At 39.8% G+C, this 23,415-nt stretch overlaps 1 protein-coding gene across 1 annotated transcript in view; it reads right to left on the minus strand.

Moving 5' to 3' along the window:
• The window catches only part of akap6 (A kinase (PRKA) anchor protein 6), a 121,803-nt gene that overhangs the window by 51,511 nt on the left and 46,877 nt on the right, over positions 1-23,415 (minus strand). The window contains exons 6-7 of the mRNA XM_079457969.1: positions 20,075-20,171; positions 15,784-15,953 (exon numbers count right to left, since the gene is read on the minus strand). Coding sequence (XP_079314095.1) covers positions 15,784-15,953; positions 20,075-20,171 — 267 coding nt within the window. The remainder of the gene's footprint in view (positions 1-15,783; positions 15,954-20,074; positions 20,172-23,415) is intronic.

Raw genomic sequence — 23,415 nt, forward strand, 5'->3', positions numbered from 1 at the left:
AAGAAAGCAATTGCAGAGATGGATGCATAAAGCCAGAGCGTAATGTACAGAGCCAAGTTTACTATTTCATTAACAGTAGGACAAAACTCCAGAAACCATTCTCTATGACAAATACCCAAGGCCATTATATATACATTTCAGGTGAGTGCTGCGGGCAATCTTAAATTCTATTTCTCTGCCCCATTGTATCTCTATTTATTATTTGTTGTATTTGTTCCAGATGGTGAAGGAACGGCTGCTGAGAGACTATTGTTCCCCCGGCCTCAGAGAACCGCGTTTGAAATAAACTCCATCACACAAAACCACAGACCCAGCGCCACCTCCACGCACATACAATATCAGCCCCAAAGCGAAATTTCACACACTAAACCTTCCGTCTAAACCAAAGCTGAAAAAGTAAATCAAACATAAACTTAACTAATCTCACACTAGCACATGCGTGTTTGTAGTTTTGAGTTATTCTGCGCTCCATTCGATGACCATAAGGACACTCCATCACCCGATGCTTTGAAAACTAACATACCTGTACAGATATGAAAATATACTGTAAACACTATCATCAGCTTTGTAGATGTTTGACAGCCTGCGTTTGTTTCACAGGTGCGTGTTTTTCATGATGATGTAAGAACTTTGACTCGTTGATGCATTATGTGTAAAATTGTACATTTATCTTTAGCTACCTGTATGTATATCCCTGGGTTTTCATCATACACCTGCCAAAATCTGGATATGTTATAGATTTATGAATCAGTTTTCAAGTAATATCACATGTGTCACTCTACTGCACTTTTCCAAAGTCAGACGGTTTAAATTGAATGAACCGCAGCAACTTTTACCCTTAACTTTACCATGATAACCAGGGTTTCCATCCAAACACCGGTCATACATTAATATAAAGCCTTAACCAAACGCTTTCAGAGTGATATTTTTTCAAAGCAAACTCCAGCTTGACCCCAAACTCTGCGCAGTTGTGGGTTGTAAATGGCCCGTGAGCATCAAACGGACGTCGATGGGTTAACGCGGCGAGGAGAATCTTAACTTGAGCCCTGGCAGCCGCTAAACGCCTCTGACATCTCACCAGCGTTCTCATTCCAACCAGTAAGCCACCTTCAAAGTTGCTGTCAGGTAAATGACCTTGTATTTCATTAACTGATAATTAAATGGATTTATTCCACTAACGGTTTTAATTAAAATGCTAGAAATATTGATTACCTCTATCATCTCTTCTCCCCCCAGATGAGAAAAGGTTCGAGAACTGTTTATTTAGAGAGAGGAGAGAATTAAATTAGATTGAATCTCCCAGAGATTTAAATAAGGCGTCTTACTTTTTCTGCTGTCTGTGCAGAAAAATGGGGGCTTGCTTTTTTGATGTTTGATGTAATTATTTTGAAATCCATTTTTGCTTACCTTAATATTTAATTAAAATATCATTTCAAAATATAATTAAATCTTCCGTTTCAGTACGAAGGGCAGAGCGTCTAGCGGCCACTGAAAGGCTGCCAGCGTCCGGATGTTCGTCCCGGTAAAGGGAACGTACGTACAAACAGCGGTTGGACGAAATGAGTTCAGTTCATCCGGAGCGATGGGGCGGAACCGTGCTACTGTTCTAATACATATTGGCTGTTGTCCCACTGTCGTGAAGGCTCAGAGATATTGCAGATAGCGCCGCTACAGGGTCTTCTCGGCAGCTGATGGACAAACTAATTACGCATGAAATCAAATATGATTTGTTGAAGGGGGTTCATGAAAAACACAATCTTTATAGCCCTGACACCTCCAGTCCTTAGCTGTGTGCTAATGGAGCACAAGGACGCCGGGACTTATGGGTAATAGGATCAGAACGAGCCAATGAAAATATTTGAAACGATCTGTGATTTTCAGAGGTTGAGCTTCTCAGAAAAAAATAAAAACATGTGGACAACCCAAATTTTATTTCTCGAGTAAACAGGTACAACATTGGACAAACATACTGATCATTTTTGCTGTATGGAAAAAATATATAATACGTATTTGGGATGAAATAAGGGCGAGTTTAATTTAAAGGTGAAATTCTTTCTGTGTTTCAAACGCTCTCATCTTTTAACACAGAATCAAATTAGTTTTCTGCTCATAACTCTGCGGACGGCCTATCAATCGTGAGTTCTCCAAAAATAAGAAAACAAGAAAATTAGATCAGTCATGCTCACTTATTTACTTCCCCGGTAGCATGCAAACGTTAACACGTTGTGGAAAATTAGCAGCAATCAAGGTATTTTGGGTAATTCGAAGCAATAAAGTGTAATTTTAAGTCAACGGTGTCACAAATAGAAAGCGTTTGCCATTGTTGAAATGAAAGTCTGGCTGATAAGTGGCCATTAAGATTCAAGGCAACTTCTCTAAACGTAAACAGATGCGGGGAAAAAAGAAAGTGATGAGGAAAAAGACTGAAAGGATCAAATGAAATTGTAAGAAATGGCACACTAGCTAGTTTTGCCACAATGTTTTCTGCCACAACTTGATGACTACTTTTGTCTACTTTCAAGCTCACGACATACTGTAGAATACTGTATCCCTTAATGCAATGCACATGACCTTTCATTTCCAGTGTAACAAATAAACCAGAATCTATATAAATGCTTTCTGTATTTGATACGGTTACACTTTTAGATTTAGAGGTTGTGTGATAAACTTTATACTTAAAAATATTAGACAATAAACAGTGTACACAATTCTGTATGCAGTACATGATGCTCTATTCTGAACAAAGCCGTTAGAAAGAGAAATGTATTCTACACAGAAGATTGCAAATTTGTACACAGCTATTTGCGTATGAAAGTGGATACATACAAAGCCATGTATCTTATCGTTACGATACGATGCGGTGCAGTACGGTACGTTGGGCTACACGGTGCGGTACACGGCACGAGACGCAATATAACATGATACGACAGGATATATGGTATGGTATGGTATGGTATGGTATGGTATGGTACGGTACAGGGTGGGCTTGGACATGATATGTAGTTGAGTGAGTGTGTGTTTACGTGTAGCAAAGCAATCCAAGGTCAGCAGCGTGATGAAATACACAGTTGTATTTTTACATGTGCTCACTGATTCAAAGCACAGAAATCCGCTCACAGTCTCTCAGAACGTGATTCACACTGCAAGAGCGGTCTCTGCATCACAGGGGCATATTGTCACATTTAATATCTGGTTATAGGCAAAACTAGAGCACAAGACGTTACCGATTTTTTGTCAAAGTTACAGATAGAAGTGCTTTCAAAGGCAAACATCACTGATAAATTTCACCTGTTGGGAAAAACCACATCGAAATCCAAGAAAATACACAGAATTACAAAGGACCCGACCATATCTAGAGAACAGAATACCATAGAGACTTACAGTATGTGTGGCCTTTTCTCACATAAGACGGTAAGAAACCTCCTAGAATCCTCCCAAAACACAACATACATCCTCCCATACAAAACAAACATAATTAAATCTGCACACAACACTTTAGCAACCTCATAGTAACGCAGTTAAACCCAAGCAGAACACTTTGGCATCCGCACAGCAATGAATTAAATCTACACAGGTTATTTTAGTTACATTATATCAATCCACTAAAAGCCATACAGAACATTTAGAAAACCACACAGCAACTCACTAATTCCACACAAAATACCATAGCAACACCTAGTTACACAAAAAAGTCATGCCAGACACTTTAGCATTTGCACTGCATTAAATCTACAAACACTCTAGAAACTAAAGCAATGTGCTAAAACCCTTACAAAACACTTTGGCAACCGCAGAGCAACGCACTACAGTACATCCACACAGAACACCTTAGCAACTCCATAGAAACACACTATAACCCATACAAAACACGTTGGTAACCGCAGAGCAACGCACTACAGTACATCCACACAGAACACCTTAGCAACTCCATAGAAACACACTATAACCCATACAAAACACGTTGGCAACCGCAGAGCAACGCACTACAGTACATCCACACAGAACACCTTAGCAACTCCATAGAAACACACTTAAAAACCACACAAAACACTTTGGCAACCGCAGAGCAACGCACTACAGTACATCCACACAGAACACCTTAGCAACTGCATAGAAACACACTTAAAAACCACACAAAACACTTTGGCAACCGCAGAGCAACGCACTACAGTACATCCAAACAGGACACCTTAGCAACTGCATAGTAATGCACTTAAACTAATACAACACTTTGGCAACCGCAGAGCAATGCATTTAATCTACACAGAACACTTTTGCAACTCAATGTACTAAAACCCATACAGAACACATTGGCAACAAACTAAATCCACACAGAACTACCTAGCAACCCCAAAGCAACACATTAAAACCCATACCAAACTTGTCTGGCAAATGCTTGGCAACGCACTTAATCCACACAGAACATCATGGCAACCCCTTGGCAACACAATAAAACCCATACACATTAACAACCGCCTATAAAACACCAAATTCCCACCGAACACTTAGTTGCAGTGTTAGTTGCACTTAAGCATGGGCACATTTTGCTTTTTAAAGGATTAAAAAAGAAAAAAAATACTAATATTGAAAACTCCCAGCACCCTGGTGATTCGTTGCCTTATCAAACCTTCTCGGACGTGTCCCGGACAACACAGAGAGAAAACTGGGAAACTGGGCTCTGGTAGATCACAGAATTCCGACACACATCAGGGACAGAATTCCCGGGGGACAGCCTGCATATCACAGCTCGCCTAAACATGAAGGTATGGAGGAGTTCTGAGAAACTCGGATACACAATCCGCAGTGAAGCCCTTTTTGGCATTTACTTACATTTATGTTCAAGGACACTATCGCACAGATATCACAGCTGGGGCATAAATCACCGGTAATCCAGCAGACAAGACTCTCTGTGTTCACAGAAAGAACGGCATTTGTAACTGCCACAATGCAGTAATGGATTTCATCGGGTTCTGAGAAAAAAAATAGGAAACAGTGGAATAGAATCCGAAGTGGAAATGAAAACTGGTCTTCCGTGAGTTAAACCGTCACGGTTATTATCTTCATGGAGACGACAGTTTTATATAAACAAATAAAATGTGATATATTCAACATTTGGGTTGTAAACGCTGGAGGATTTGTCATTATTACTCTGGATTTTTATCACTCAGTTTTGAGCCTTGCGATAGAAGTTTTGTATTGTGATAGACGCTGCTACAAAAATCGCATATTGAATAATCTTTGGATGGCCCAAGCAAAGATCGTCGAACGTCAATGACATATTTGCAAAATACAAATTGCAAACTAAGTGATAAATAATGACAGTAATGATATTGTTTTTTGGATTATGGGACATTGTTCAAGCAGTCTACTGTTGCTATGGTAACCACAGCCGATGTAAATGTGACCTCTGTTGATGAGCATCCATTTGACGACAGGTGAACACAAAGCACACTCTGATCAAGTCCTATCAAAAATGACGAATAAACAACGTTACAACATAACGTTTCTTTGCGATTACAGCAGTTTTGGCTGTTTGAAACTATTAATAACAAACATAAAAACGCATTTCAATCATCCTGCCGGTCCTGTTCTGACGCGCCTCCGGCCAAGGCCATGATTCTGTGTAAGGAAGCAGTTTGTTCCAGTCAGACTGTGACACTCTTCACCTGTTCAAAAAGATGATTAATACCCGACTGCTGCCCCGACTTCAGCGCTCAGACCAACTTCACATTAATACACAGCTGCAAAAAATAAGTATCTCACTTTGAATGTTTGTCTTTTTTTTCCAGTACAAATCGCCGCCTCATAATTATAACTATGACATTTTTTCTACAAATTTAGTTATTCACATATTCGTATATTGTGAGAACTCATTTAGCTTATGTGATGTGTTTTCCTTACACTGTCATTTATATTATGAAAAAAATATAAAAATAAGCTTAAAACCTTTCTGCCAGTGCATGAAAACTTAATAAAAAAAGCTTAATTCAAGTTTAGTTTTTAATTTATGTTTTTAATATATCAACAAATGTTGCTTTTGAAGAAACTATATTTGTGTTGCAAAACAAGACAAAAATAACTAAGGCCATGTTCGCACTTGACTTCTTTTTTAAAGCTGCAACTGTTTTACATTATAATCCTATGGAGTAAACCGTGTTTTCAAAATAGTCCTGGACGCTTTTTCTGTGTCTGAGGTAGTTTCTAAAAACATTCAAGCTGGAAAAATAAAATGGCAGGCGAACCGCTCGTTGGATCATAGTTTTGAATAAATGTAAGCTTCATTTGAACTTTTGTTAGCATTTCTAGTGAGAAATTTGTATTGTAGTTTTTAAATAAGTGATTGGTTATTACAAAGACGCTCTCTGTTTAAAATTAACATATAATTCCTTTATGCTGCCTATGAAGCCTTTCTCTCCAAGCTGCCTTTGTGCACAAATGCTATCTTTGAACATTGCCGGCTACTATTTGTAACCAGTCAAATGTGAACACAGCCTAAAATTTTCTTTTGCAAAGATCCAACCAGCACATGAGAGACTATACTTTCTATAAGTGTCCAGTTATCTCTATACTTTAACTACACATGTTAAATGGACACAACCGAGACACTTAAACTAAAGAAAGCCAACAATTTAATGTGAAAAATCCCAAATGCTAAAAGAAAGCATCTTCCCTACACACTTTAAATATGTGGAATATTCTGATGGCAAATAGTTAATTTCTGACTTTCTATGTGAACCACTGGGGAACCATAATTTTAAAAGCAAACCCACTCTTGTCTGAGGAATAAGCCTTATTCTGGATAATATAATGTTTTACAAGTCTGAGCATCTGTCACAGCCTGTCGTAAAAGCTGAGGGGAAATCATTACGTCTCATCAATCCATTCAAATGCCCAGAAGAGCGAGCTTGTAGCATTACTCCACAACCATAAATATACATACAAATACCAAAGCAGGGCACGTGCATTTTATGTCTTCCTTTCTTTCAGCGTTGGAATATATTTCATGAGCGAGTCTTCCCGTCTTCACCTCGTCTTGCTGTTTTCTTTCTCATGCATGTCACCCCGCTCGCATACCGTCAATGCTTTGGCCAGATTTCAGGAGAGAGAGATCCAGAGGGCAGACATTAGAATTTTATATCACTTCAAGAGCGAGAGAGGAACACGCAGCTCCTCTGACAGTCATCGAGGAGCGCGAGGGGATGATGGGACGCTTCTCACCTGAGAGGCATGCTTAAATGTGCTGTCGTGATAAGGTAATTCCGCCACGCCATATTTCCTCGCGTGCCCGACAGGTTTATGTTTACCAGATTGGCCGTAAGCATTACTGATTGAGACAAAGAGAAAAGGTTGAACAGGAATGAAACAGGGTGGCGCTTGTGTCTGTGAAAACGCCAGGAACACGTGAAACTACTGATGTCTCCAAAATTAAACCAATCGTAAAAATAAGAATGAGATTTGGCCAAACTCTGTCACTCAAAGTCGCCATATCTCATTTTACTTTGCATTGAGAAAGTCAATATTGTTTAATGCTTTTCAGATTTTTTGCATTGTGACATTAAGCAAAAATCTTCCCCTCATTGGATTCCCATTAATGCAATAAAGTGTATTGAATTGCATTACATATCCTTATAAATTAAATGTAGTAAACAAAAGGGACCATACCCGCCACCTTACATCACAACGTTTTGGGGGGCCTTGCAATACAGCAATGACCTTTTTTATTTACAGCATATGAATTGTTGTTTATCATACTATTATTAATGCAAATAAAAATAATAAATAACCAAATCAAAATCATCCAAATACAGCCGTTCTTTTGATTCTGGAGGAAAGCATGATCCTAGCATGTTTTTCACCCGTTTCGAGAGATTATGACAGTACGGAAATAAACTTTCCTCATAGTAGCAGGATACAAGCGTGACTGGTGCTGGACTTAGTTTATTCACATCATTATAATGTTTAGTTACTACTCCAGTACGCACTCTGCTCCACTGACTACAGTGTGTCTATAGCATTTCCAATATTAATAATAGAGGGAGAGCATTGATGCCACTCAGATGCATATCCATCCTACTGAAGGCTTGTTAAATATTCATTGACAATTATTCCTCAGTGACTGAAGGCTAAGTGCTCGCTTCTGAGAGAGAGAGAGAGTATTGAGAATAAAGCGGCATGCAATTATTAATGTCCATTTTTCCAGCATGTTCCTCAGCTGATGTCTGCAGATCAAACTCAAGCTCCAGACACGGCCAGACATTCAGTCCCATTACATTTTCACTGAGAGTATTTAGAAAACAAGGTCGTGCCTAAATCTATCTTTATAAATCTATCAAATGATGCAATAAATGAGACTGCAGGTTAGTGGTTGCAACTATTAATATTGCTATCAAAACTGAAATTGTGGGATTTTAACAAACCCTTATCAATATACAGTATCGCCGCCACAACATCACATGAACTTTTAAGCACTCCATAGCAACCACCCAAAACACCCTAGCGATGACCCAGAACACATAAACAACCCTGGAAACCAAGCACTTATCTACATGAACACAGCACATGCCCAAAATCTACTTAAAGAATAGCATTTTATGAACACCACATGAAAATATTACAGCACGTCAGATCAGATCTGATTTTGACAGGGAGAAATCCCTAAACATTTACAGTTGTGCCGCGCTCCCAGACCGAGGCAGAAATAAAAGCCTGCGCTCTCCATTTGCATTGTGTCTTTCTCAGAAAAGCTCTCCGATTCCAATAATTACAGCCTAAAGTGATCCTTGTTGCTTTATTTTGCTAGCGAGTCGGGTAATCTTTGATCCGATTGCCAAGTGCGGAACGCAGAATACAAATGAAAAAATAATAAAATCTGCTTTATATTCCAGACTTTCTCATGCACGATATATATAGCCAAAGGACACGATAAAAACAAATTAAGTCGCACAAGAGGAGAGTTACAGAACGAGCAGGGATTTATAACTTCATACATGTCTACAGCTGATTGGAAAAACCTTTATAAAAATAGAGTCCAATTCAGCACCTGGTGAACTCTGAAATTAAAAGACAGTAGTATAAAGACACACGAAACGGCGGACGCGGAAAACAAACGCAGACCAATTCCTATCATCCGCGAGCGAGACGGTTATGAGGCGTGAATATTACGTCGCCAGTAATTCAACAATATTCATTGCAAAACATGTTGGTAGTACATCTCGTGCGCAGGAAAAAATTGATATGAATTAAACCTTCCCTGCATCTTAATTCATATCATTTGTGTGATTAAATATTTGAAACTGTCTGCAAAAGAAAAAACGAGGCGCTATTAATTTTTTTCATCAAATATTAATTTCAATTGTCAAACTGCCGCCGGCAACAAGACAAAAAACACTTAAAGAGGTATGTCAATTTTAAGTCACTTTATGAATTACAGCTGGAGTGCTTTCGCATGCTAATATAAGCACAGAGACCTGGAATAAATTACTGCCTATTTGGGTCCCTGATTATTTTTCATTTTCCCCACAGAAGTTGATAAATACTTTGTCGAAGGGGTTGGAGGAATATCAAGTCTTTTGAAATTAACACACGTTCTGTTTAATCAAACTCTCACGAGATGAATTCGCAAACACGGATAGAAATGTGAGCGCTACAGTTACCATTCGAACAAACTTTGCCGCGTGACCCGCACAGCATCGGTTTTTCTAAAGATACCCGTGATGCCCGAAATCATTCCACCTGCTATTGCTTTTGTAGAATTAAAATCCATATCTTCCCAGTCATGGATCAGAGTATATTAAAGACTTTGGCAAACATACGACATTGCGCTAGAGAACACAATCTGTAAAATGAACCACGTTTGGCTTCCACGAAGGACCACTGAAAAAAGATTTGCGTTTCTAAAATGGTTCTTTGTAGTGAAAAGGAGGTTTAGACTATATGAAACGGTAAAAATTACATGTTTCGAAAGAGTAAGAACCTTTAGTTTTAAGCGTGCACACTTGTATCATGGAGGAAAGCTTTCTCACTTTTAGAAAATATTAGTGTTTATATAATATACAGAATGTGTGTGCCGTCTATATTTAGATGTATATAATTCATGTAATGAAATCGATTAATCACGATTAACCATTTTGACAGCACTAGTTAACATCTAGTTAATCTCCATTCAGTTGTTTTAGGTGATATACAAAATGTGTGTATCAACCGCTCTATAACTTTAAGCACTTTTTAAACCTTTATATGGCCGGAAAGATAACAGGAAAAGCAAAATCCATCCCAGTTGATGCAACACTTCAATCCTGGCTCACCCGTTTAAAAAATCTCAATTTACAGCATATCAAACGTGTAACTGTAACACAGCGATTAAATATATATCAAGCCCTAAAAAGTCCAATTTAAATTCCCAATTTCTAAACCGACATTCAATTTAGAGCAAACTCCAGATTTAAAGTCTGCACTTACGACACGGGGTGGCCGGGCCCCTGTCTCCCAAAACTTCAGCTGCCACCTCCTGTAATTTCATTTTTCCCAGCAATAACCCGGGGTCACTTTTTAAGCACGGTGACTTTGATATACCTCAGACTGCTCCATATGCATGGCTGGGTGGCGTAGTGTGGCATGGCTGCTTTTAACATATGCCAACGAACAGAGCGGCCCTCCCTTTCCCCCTCCTCCACACTGTGCACAGAGCAAGGGGTGAAATAACCGCCCCGGGGCAGACAAGCTGTCTCCGAGGAGTCTCCGATAAGGGCCCTGCCTGCCTTATACATACATACATATGACAGCAGAGAAATACGATACAGACTGCTGGCAGGGACCACGGTGTGCCCGGCCGCATCGAGAGGGACGCAGATACCACAAACTCTTCGGGCCATGGAGGAGGTCCCCAAAGAGACGATAAACCGGTAAAGAGGCTGCGTGTGGAAATTTTGACCCAAAAAAATAAATGCTAGAGTGCTTGCTTGTTAACCCGAGGGTTTTTTGTACATGCTCGGTTACAGGATTAGATTAACTCGGGAGAAAAAAACATGGTCTAATCAGGGCCGGTGACTTTAAACATATTGTCACACTCAGTTGGCTTCAGGGGTCCGGGAATTTCGACGGAAATGTGAACGCTCCAAATGAACTTCGACCCTCCAAAAAAATGGCAGTGCAGTTCCTACTTCAAATGTGACTTCAGAGGGCACATTGTTTTCATAATTACCTATTTGCTTTTTGGCCATTACAGGTTACGAATGATGTAACCAAAGCAATAATGATGAAATGCAACGGCATTTTGTTTCTAAAGGGATGACAGAATTTGGAATTAATGAAATAATATCGCCAACATCACAGACTCTCAACCACCTTCATAATTTTACATGATTTAAAACGAATGTGTAATTAAATGAATAATTTATCATAATTTGAACAAATGAGATACGCCCCCCTTTTATGGCCAAGGTCAGTATAAATGCTTTTTATTTCTCTGTTTACTTTTTAGTCCACTTAACAGGGCAGTTTCCTCAAAACTAAATTCTTCTGTCATTCCAAACCTGTATGATTTTCTTTTTTCTGCAAAGCACAAAAGAAGATATTTGGAAGAATGTTGGTAACCAAAACACGCCGAACCATTGACTTCTATTGTATGAATACAAAACCTCAAAATGAGGCATTGAAGCATTCCTCAAAATATCTTCCTATGTGTTCCACTGAACAAAGAGTCATATACATGTGGATAAATGCCGCAGACGTTTATATTTTGTCTAGGTGTACTTTCCCTTTAACAGTTCCGCATCAACAAGACACAATCTGTGATTACGAATGCAATTCCATAGGTGGAGAAAATTCTCAGCAAGACCCTGAACGCAACAAACACGCGTCGCAGACTGACACTGGATCAGCGATGTTACACCGTGACTGTGACCGCACAAAAGAACTGAACACTCCTGACCAACACAAATCAAATATTACCCATGAATCCTTGCACAAACGCAAGACATACGAAGTACCCCGCGGTCTGTCCCATTCTCCGCGCCTAGCGATATCGTGTGACATTTCTGCCGATTTACAAAAAGTCATGTGTAGTTTGCTGCCGTATATTAGATCCGATACAGATATGAGAGAAGGTCTCCGTCTGGCAAAGAGGCGGTCGGATTGAAGCGTGGCAATTTTCTCATCCAAGAACCATGTTATTGCGAGTCGACCGTTGGCGCTTCGTGCTGTTGACATTCATCTTTCCTCCAACGTTTCTCTGATCTTCCCTACAGTTTAATTAGCGGCGAATAACTAAACTACACGGCGTTCCCCGAGGATTGCCATTTGACCATCATCCAGCCATGTTAAAACTTTATGGTCTCGAGAAAATAATTCAGAAGGCACGGTGCGGAGGGAAGACGTGGGTGCGAACATATGTTTCAAGCTATAACAACAAACCGTTATGGCTGTCGAGAGAGACGCTGCCTGCTTTGTACACATTTTAATGGCATTCTGGGGACAGACTTAGTGTCTGGGCGCTGGGGTATATATTACCCCTCTGACGGCGAGCATTGCTCATTTGCGAGCCGTTTTTTTGAAGCAAAGCGAATTAATGACTGCAAACGACACCTGTTGTAGCGAAGCATTAGGAATTAATAGCGAACGGGAGGGTTGTCATTGAAAAGAAGCGCCATGACAGCACTTTTCAAATATTGTTTAGTCAGTGAAACGGGTTTGAACAAAGTGATATGAATTCCCAGTGCCTCCATTAGTATGGATATACGGGCGGCGCGGTGACCTGGGACAAACTTTATAAAGCATTTGTTTGACCCACGTGAAAACTACATGAAATCCCTCACTGACCGTAAACATAATCGAGCATCAGGACGAACTCAAATTGTTTGTCAACAATTTAACAATTCCTTCACATCACCAGCTCAAATAAAAGCAGTGAAAAAATATTATATATTTAAAATAATATATATAATAATATATTTATTTTTTTAAAGGAAAAGATATTTAAAGATGCAATGCGAAAAATGCAAAATAAAAAACTGCTTCCTTCGCCCAATTCGCAATAGTAAGATTTGAATATTAATCAGGGAATTAATTCATTCATTAAATTCTTTTTTCAATATTCCATGGTGAATAAAAAAAACACTGAACCACTGAAAGCAGCAAATGAACTCACATAAGGCAGTACTGTAGTTTACAAGTATTTACTGTAGTAAACTAGTAAATTGTAGTATACTTTACTATACTATAGAATAGTATAATATAACGAGGACTATTAGAGTATACTTAGTATTCAGAAGTATTAAGTGGTACATTTTCAAACTGTAGTTTAAAGTAAATATTTAATATGGTCAGGTTTAACCCATTACTGTATCTAGGAATTTTCCCAAAGTAAATACAATAATATACTTCCGTGTTTTTATGTGGGTTCGTTTATCAACTAAAGACATCTAAGCATTGTGGTAAAATAATCAATTCATAAAGTGACTTTTTGATTTGATCGATATTTCATGGGAAATGTCAGTTTACCGTCATTTGACTTCAAAGCGTACAAGTACCTAAAGCAACCTGCAATTGCATTGTTCAAACAGAGATGGCGATAGAGAGGCAAACTTGTGGATCACAGCTTTAAGAAAAAACAACCGTCGCGTTTCTTTGTCTTTGAACCCACAAAAGCCCACAAACTTCAACACATTTTAACAAACTGACATTAAAACTGTTCTGCACTTGCTCAAGACACGCAAGAACTAACAAACGTGTGTGAAATGTCGTCCTTGACCCGACACAAAGCTATCATGGGGCTTCAAAAGCCTAAGAATAAAGATGCACAGATGATATTACGGAGCACTATAATGGAGTCCAGGTTACACTGGAGGTGTCAGCGTTATTGCATGAAAGCCCCACCCTGATTCAGACAGAGAGAGATTTGTGGCTCCTTGTGTGACCTTCCCACAATCCTCTGGCCCGTCTGTAATTAGGCGATGCATCGGATCATCATTAACACCTCTCAGATAATGAATCACTCATCCCTTTCTCTCGTAATTCGCTGTAACCAAGCGGCTAATGGCTGTCAACGCTGACTGATCACACTGATTGTGGTGATTTCTAATTGCAACAAAACAATTTAAAAGCACCCCGATTATTTATCTCCACGCCCACAAGTGGAAAAACAACAAGTATGTTGTTCTGAAATAGTATACTAACTAGTGTTTTCAAAAAGAAGAAAGCATGCGGTATAAACAAGTATAGATATGCATCGATATGTACAATAATACATTTGGGATGTTAAAATACTTCAATAACATTGTACATCAGCATGACATAGCAAAACATTGGCTAACAACGCCAAGGTCATGGGTTAGATCCCAGGGCATCGCACATACTTAGGATCAAATGTATAGGATAATGCTATGCAAGTCGCTTTGGATAAAAGCGTCTGCCAAATGCATAAATGTAGAATAAAAGTCTAAATGCCCGAGCAAACTATTTTTTAGACTTGCATCGATTTCTATACATGGTTTCTTCATACGCACATGCCTGTCCCTAACTTTTATATTTAGTTAATATAATGTTTATATTTAATTTAAATTCATTTGTTTATTTTACATTTTATTGTATAATATATTTATTTATTTATTTGAAACTACCCAATAGTTATTTCATCTTTGGGAGGTCTACCGGAAGTTAAGTTTGGGTCACATAACATCTATAGACCACTTCACCAGTCCAAAAGCCCTTCCAGTTTCATTTATTTATTATTATATTTTCTTTAATCTTACATATATAATTCAATCTTAAAGATATGTGTTTAACATTTTGTTCAGACGTTCCTGTAGTGCCAAAAAACAGAAACAGGACGTTTTTTTGGACCAGCATTGAATCAGCGTTGTTTACGTCATCCGAAGAGGTCCATAAGACGGCAAAACTTAAATACTCGAGGAGGATACAAGTAACCACTTGGCAACTGAATACAGAACATGCATCCATCCTGGCAACCCAGATTCAAGCCGAACACTGCATGGGCATCCACCGCCGACATTTTCTTCCACAAAATGTAAAATAAATCTTAAATATAAAAAAACTGTAAATGATATAGAGTGGAGTTGTGCACAGTACGCAGTAAGAAATCTGCTAGAACGGAGAAAAACACAAGAAAGAGGGGATTGAGATTGAGTGAGAGACAACAAGAGAGATAGAGGAAGCCAGAGCGAGAGAGTCGAGAGTGAGTGAGAAAATGAGAAAGTGAAGAAAGAGAGAGAGCCTGGCGTTCTGGTTTTCTGCAGATGAAGCAGAAGAGATTACAGAGGAGAGCAGCAGTAAAGATTGCGTCCCGATGATGCCGGCGCTCCCGGGGGAAATCCAGCCGAGATCACGCTGTTCCTAAAGCTGCGGCTGTCGCATGCGCCCTGCAGAAACACAAACATGTCGCGCTGTTCCTGCCAGGCCTCGCTCTCAGCGCCCCAACACACAAACACTCTGTCTAATTGGAGCGCAATTACCCAATCACAATTGACAATTAAACAATGAGAAATTGATCTCTAAAATAACCACGTCTGCAATTACACATTAAGTGCAAAGTATAAATTGAGTCTTGCGCGTCGTGGAAGTGAGATTGCGTGCGCGTGTTTGTGAGAGCCATCAACTTCAGATTCTCATTCCTATCACGCGTATCTCACGTCTCCTGCCCAGCTTGCTTCTTGAATCTTTTTGATCCGTTTCTTAAGGAAATCTGCAAAGCTTGACCGTGTGTTTGTAACAGAGAGCATGGGACAGATGGAAAGATCCAGGCTTTGGATACGGAGCGCTGACTCTTACCTTGGGGCTGTCGTGATGACTGTGGGCCTCGTGTTCCTTGTTCCTCTCGACGGATAGGATGTGGGTTTTGATTGCGTCCAGCGAGCGGAGCATCCAGTTGTGTTGACGGCGAATCTGCCTCTGGAGCTCCTGCCACTGGAATGAGACCATATGGAGGATGTCCCGTAACCCTGTTCACACACAAGACAGCCAACGTTTATACAAATCAACACAGTATTAACGACAGAAAAATATAAGTCATTGTGTTTGGAGTTTTTGAAGGCAGGACAGATCATTTCCCACAATCCTGTGCATGCTGTTTAACAGCTTAAGAATTAAACATATTGGAGCGAATGATTGTGGCACATGAAGTAGTACTATAGTATTCCACTGAATTTACCACAGTAAACCGCAGTAATACGGTACTTTACCATAGTATAGTATAGTATAGTATAGTATAGTATAGTATAGTATAGTATAGTATAGTATAGTATAGTATAGTATAGTATAGTATAGTATAGTATAGTATAGTATAGCATAGTATAGTACAGCATAGCATAGCACAGCACAGAGGCGTTCAGGGGGGACGGAACTACAGCACGAGCACACTATACATCAACGCATTGATTCACTATAAGTTCAGGTTGTTTGCATTATGTACGTAAACGCCGATTGCCAACAAAACACAGATAAATGACTGCGTTTGACTTAGTCAACTCCGTTTCAAACAATCTCCAATCCAGCGTTATATCCACCGTTCATATTTACATTTACATTTAGTCATTTAGCAGACGTTTTTATCCAAAGCGACTTACAAAGAGTTCGGGGAGCATTAAGCGATATGTCATACAAAGAGCAATAGTACAATAAGTGCTAATACAAAGTTACTAAACATATAACATTCATCACCGAAATGCGGTGAGCAAAACAAACGCGGCTAAACTTCCGTCAGCTGAGTGAAGCGGCATTGACGGGCGCGTGCTCTTTCTCTAACGCTGGCTGGTTGACGCATGGGCGTGCTCTTTTTCTCTCGATGGATGACGCCTAAGAACCCTTATTGCGAAACGGGAGTCCATGCTCGAAAAGTGAATCGAGCTCAGAAATACGTCATCAGTTCAACTTGTTTTTTGACATGTTGACCTTGTTAAGCTTGAGAAGCAGCACGTTTAACAGCGTAAAGAAGTCAGAATGCATGTAATAGCATGTTACCTCCACTTTAACCTAACAATGAACAATACTTCTACAGCATTAATACATTTTTATTCATGTTAATTTCAGCATTTACAAATAAATTACTCAAATCAAACGTCACTGCTAACATGAACTAACATGAACAACTGTGTGGATTGGTAAATGCTGGTAAAAACTAAATTGTTCATTGTTAGCTAATGCATTTACTAATGTTAACTAATAGCAACTTATTGTAAAGTGTTACCAAAAAATATATACCTAAAAATATATATAACAACAGTTTTTCATGCCAAAATGACATTTGTTATTGCTGAATTGAATATGAAACTGTGAGATCTTGATCAACAATGAACCAAAAAACATTTCTTATTGCATTCGGCTTGGAATGCTAAATACTTATAGTATGTATAGTGTGCAATACAGTACACTAGGCTGTTACATTGTGCATTCACATAGTTGGTGCACATAGCTAATGTCAACCAATGGTTGAAAACGTCCACTTTAAACCCACAGCGACTGCAACCAGTCGGCCCATCACACACACACACACACACACAAACACACACGCGCACACACACCCCTACAGTTGTTTTAATGAGCCTTTAATGTTCTGTGATTTAACCATTTATCACGACTCGCCCTTAATGATCACACGGACACACATCGCTTTTTTTAACCCCCACCCTCAAACGCATCAGCAATAATAACGCTCTCTGCATTATCATAATCACCACCATCATCTTAATCATTAACATTATCCAGTGCTAAAAAAAAAAAAATTCAATCATAATATCTGTTTTTCCTCATCCGGTGATTAGCTGCTGCAAAAAAAGAGTTTGATTTTGCAGCCACACTGTGACCCTTACCGGGCCGAGAGCATCTGAAGAGGATCCTGAGCCTTCGCTTAATCCCAGAGTATTATGGGTTGTTTCTATATTCAAAATTCACGGCGTCTCTGCCGACCACGATCAGCATATCGGTCTCAAATCCTATTTGTTCACAGTAATTAAAAAGCATAAATTAAGATAAATGCGGTGGAAGAGGAAGCAGGGCTTTCGGAGTGTGACCCTGCATTGTGTCCGGATCAGGCCTCGAGCAGCGGCCAACTGCGCTCTGTGATGGAAGAGAATACTTACACCTGAGGAGTGATACCCGTCTGTCGAGTTGCTAAGATACGGGGCAAAAGCTGGTCAAGGTGGGAAGTTGGATTTGCTTCTAATTAAAATACCGAATACATCCATTAAAGGGGACATAGCATGCAAAACACATTTGTCTTATTCTTTCGAAAACCTGAAAGCTTTCCTTCCCGTCTACCCAAACCATTTATTCAAAGAAAGCTAAAAACACTTGACTAAAATTCACATTTGCATTTCCATAAGAACGGCAATTCTATACGTTAAAGGGCCACAGTGTTTCATGCATTCTGACTTCTTTCCAACGTTAAACGTGCTGGCTCCTCATGCTTGACATGGTCAACTTGTCTAAAAACGAGTTGGATGTATGATGTAGAACTTCTGTGCTCGATACACTCCCCAGCGTTCGTATAGGTTTCGGAAAGTTATTTTTGAACATGAAAAATTATCCTGGAGAATCACACCCACGCGTCAACCCGCGAGAGCGAAATGAAAAAGCACGCCCGCGAAGTAAGCAATACTACTCTATAGGTACTCAAGATTAATATGAGATTGGCAGTAACGTGCGTTACATCGGCTTTAAGTTGTGCTGGTTTTTGTTCAAATATATTTGTTGAAACTGGACAGAAGATTTGGAGTTGCCGGCATGCTTTGTGGGCTGGATACGTATTATGTTCAGAAAATGTATGAAATATTTACTCTATTTATCTATACGAGATTCACAGTCTGTTATATTTTTGAGTTGGAATTTACGTTTATAAATTAATTTTTTGCAAAAAAAAAAAATTTGTCTTATATCTTTTTCCAAAATATTAAGTTACATTAATTAAAAATGTTTACCTAAATAATAAATAAGAAAATTCTACAGACATTATAGACCGTTTCATCTGACGTCCGCATGGACTTGAGTTAACTGTCTGTGTTTGTTTATCGGTCTGGCTAGTGTCTAATAATACAAACATTTATATCTAGTAATAAATATTTATAATAATAATTGTATTAAATAAACAATTGGTTCGTGGCAAATGGTTCCTATAGTTTTGTCGCATTTAAAGAAACCGTATGCTTCATTGACATCTAGCAGTTGAGCTTGGTATCGCAGTCTAAAGTCAAAATATTGGAGAGGCAAGTTTAGCGAAGTTATGGTTCTTCTCAGTTTCTTTTGCTTGTTTTCAGAAATAATCTACATGCACTTTATTCATTGTGAATGTGTACTGGATGTTAAGGCCAGTCCACAACATGAGCATGCGCTGTAACATCCGTTTATGTTGTTGCTTTGAAAGCGTCTATAACTTCAATGTGCAACCAAAATAATTTTCTTTGGTTAAACCGATGTTTTCCCCAGTGTAGAAACCGTGTTTTTCAGGTCAAAACCGTGGTTAATTTATAAAGAAAACTCAATAAACCACAAAGAAAATATATAATGCGATGACTGTTTCAGCCGAAGAGCAGCTATAGGTGTGACGCCGCGTGTTTGTGGAGTTGGCGGGGAGGTGTTGTCACGCTGTGGCACCGCAGGACAGATCTGTCAGGGCATTATAAAGAAGCTCTCCCGCCTCCGAGAACCATCTGCATATTTAATGGTAGCCGGCTTTACCCAGCGGAGACGAGACATACCAGCAGGGAGGTCAGCTTAGTGGATCTGCACATTTGCCGAGCACTCTGCAAGTCTCTCCAGGTGAATGATCACTAGGAGAGAGAGAGGGTGGGGGATTGTGGGATACGAGGGTCTGCGCTGGCCTCTGTCGACCCGCTGTTCTTAATTCCCGCGCTCTTCATACACAGCTCGGAGGGCTCGGCCGGCTCCTGCACCTCTCTCTCCACTTCATCCCAGAAGTCTATTCAGCGCCCGGCGCTGCGTTTGTAATGTATGTGAATAGACGTGCGCTTGCTGGCTCCGAAGCACTTACTTGAGGATTTATAAATTCTGAAGGTCACTATGTTAATACAAACATTAATAATAAATGTGTGGCTGGGCAGAACTGTACCTGATTTGTGGGAGGTGATGAGTTCCAGGAGATGTCGTCCCTCCTCCAGGAGACTGTCTTTCAGAGCGCTGTGACTGTCCACGTTGAGTTTGAAACTCTATTAACACACAGACACAAAACACAAAGCGTGACACTTCAGCTCACGGGAAATATAGCGGCCCAACTTTTCATGTCTGTTTTGTGCAGGTACTTCAGTTCTACTACAAGAACACACAAACATATCATTTTCTTCGATTTCTTCCTTTTTATTTTGTGGTGAAATATTACAGAAAGGCTGTCTCTGTTTTGTCAAGATCAATGCAACACTTGAGCAGAATCTCATTTTGTTCTCCATTTAGCGTCACGCCAAGTGCTTCTTCACAATCAGGTCGGCAGAATGTACATAATATCCTCTCGCACAACCTCTAAAAACCCTTCACTACGGTCCTCGATCTCAACTGAACATTATTCATTGATCCTCAGAGGAACGAAGCCCATCTCTCTGTATTTGTCCGAGTTGATCAAGCTATCCGAGCGGCGCTGAACTATTAACAAACGACGGCCGTCCCTCTAATTCATCATCCGCCGCATAAACTAATATTCAAATGACGTTATAAAACTGAAGCCATTTTCTCCCACAGTTCTGCCCTCCAGAAAATGACCTCAGGAGCCCACTGCACCGAGAGCCCTGCCTCGCGGCTCTGTTCCAAAAACTAGTGAACTACCCTACATAGGGAGTACACTACATAGCTGCTTGGGCAACAGCAGCCTAAACAAAATAATGAATTAATTAATAATGAGTAAATAATAAAAAGTGAAAATTTCAAATAGGCAGTGCTGCTTTGCATCATAGAAATAGTGTCTGTCGTTCTGAAGAATTCATTCACAAACTGTTTGATGTCCGTTATCAACACAATATTACGATAAGCATGCCAAGACCTAATACACAATAATCATAGAAAAATTATTTTGATTCAATTTCAAAATATATATTTTATTAGGGCTTTTCATAGATTAATGGCGATTTATCGCATCCAGAATAAACGTTTGTGTTAACATAATATATATCTGTGCACTGTGCACATTTATTTTGTACATAGACATATATTTAGGAAATATCTGCATGTAAATATTAATGTTTATATAGAATTTAAATGATATATAAACAATTATTTTTATTATAGAAATGTTTTTTGGTTCATTGTTGATCAAGATCTCACAGTTTCATATTCAATTCAGCAATAACAAATGTCATTTTGGCATGAAAAACTGTTGTTATATATATATTTAGGTATATTTTCTTAAACATATAAATGTTTGTTTACATAAATACAAAATAAACGTAGACATACGGTATATTATGAAAACACAAACGTTTATTCCGGATGCAATTAATTGTGGATCCGACCTATATTTTATCATACACGATTATATTTTTGTATAAACATTATGATTATATGTGATTGTGTGTTTCTTCCCACTAAAGTAAACGGGATCGGCGTCTTTGCAAAGTGCACATGCAACTCTAGTTTAGATTTTGCCGAAAGCAGTTATCATAAAGACAACACCACCTCGCTGCCTACGTTAAGAAACAGCCTCAGAAGTGTACTAGGCACTAAAAATGAACGTAAATGTGGCGGCTCACTCCTCCTCATTTCTCTCTAATACCCACAATGTGTGGCGCTCAGAAGCTCAAAGGATCCATCATTCATTCGTTCTCCAAATCCCAGCCTCTCCCAACACGTTGGCCATTAACTCTGATGTCTCCATTTCAGCTATAACCTTCCAGTGCCCAGTAAACCCCACCCAAGGCTCTCTCGCCCTCCAGTGGGTGCTGATAAAAACTTTCATGTTGATTGGTTTTGATAATACGCCGCGCTCTCGAGCGGAGGGCTCTCCAGTCGCTAAGTGTAATCAAAGAGCAGAGAGCATTATCCCGAGTTCGGGAGGAAAGGGGGGTTGTGTGCTTTTGAAGATGGAGAAGGGGGGATGAGAAGGGCGGTGGGCCGTGCTCCCGCGGGGGGTCGGCGGTTGAGGCGCCTAGAGCCATCCTCACCATCGATTCACACCTCTTCAGATCTCCGTCTGCCCTGTTTCATGCCATTACCGACCGTTCTGATCTCACCGACGTTACGGAGGTTCTCACCTTCAGGACGGCCCGCTTGTCTGTCTACCTGAGGTGCCCGTCTCATTAATCAGAGCAATGTATATAGTAAACTAACACTTAAAGAATAAAAATGACCATCACTAAACGAAGGCTCTGGATTTTGAGTCTGAGAGTAGACGTTCAGAAAGCGTGAGCGTGATGGATCGGCAGGTGAGAGAATTTATCACCGATGACAGACAGGAGAGAGAGCGAGGAGAGCTTATTTATGGCTTCGGAAAGAGGTTGAAATTGATATCCTTTACAGAGCTAAACGCCTTTAAAATGAGTAAACAACCAAAGCAAAAAAAAGGCAGAATAAACACATATCTATCACTCGTACCATCAACAAAAACCTTCAAGAAAATCTGACAATAGCGAGCGGTAACGTCGATTTTTGGAGCGCACATCAAGGACGTATTCTACGGCGTAAAACCCCGGCTGTAATAATCCTATCAGACATAACTGAGAGCATATCAATATCACACATCTTATTAAAATCCTATAAGCAACAATCCCGCACCTCCGATTCAAGGTTGAGTGTAACCAATAGTCATGTTTTATGAAATGAAGATACATTTGATGTAAAAAGATCTAGTTACACGAACTCTTTGCAGCTCAGGTCTGAGATGTGCAAATCGCCCTTGCGTCCATTTCATCATCACCTTAACCTTGAGACGGCAGGTTCAAAGAGAAAATCCGATGCGTGCGATGAAATCTTACGTTTGGAGACCATGAAGCTGAAATGTGTTTTAAAGTTGATTCCTCGAGCAGAAATTTGTGTTCAATCCTCACATCTGAGGTAATACGTGCTTTGTTCTGCTAGCTTTCGCTGCGTGATACATGTGTGTGTGTGTGTGTGTGTGAGCAGACAGACGGGACCCAACTCTCAGCTAAAGCTCCCTGGCTAGGATCCATCGTTGGGGCTGTGGGGTTATCGCTTACTTGACATCAATAGATGTGCCACGGCGACCGGTGGACCACGAACCTCCACCTGTCCTAATCCCTAAATCAGAAAGAGAGAGCGGCGTCGGAGAAAAGCAGCTGTGATGGTCTGATGGAATCCGTGGATTCCGCTGTGGGCAGACAGGGGGCCGCTCGTCGGTCTCTCCTGGATCAAATAGGTCAGGCAGGGGTGGAGTGAGTTTATAAAAAGATGTGTTTATGTGGCACGAGAGAAGCTGTGCTGGTTTTTAGAACTTTTGTGCCGAGAACAACT

The sequence above is a fragment of the Barbatula barbatula genome (assembly GCF_947034865.1).
Source record: "Barbatula barbatula genome assembly, chromosome: 6".
In the NCBI taxonomy this organism is placed as follows: Eukaryota; Metazoa; Chordata; class Actinopteri; order Cypriniformes; family Nemacheilidae; genus Barbatula; species Barbatula barbatula.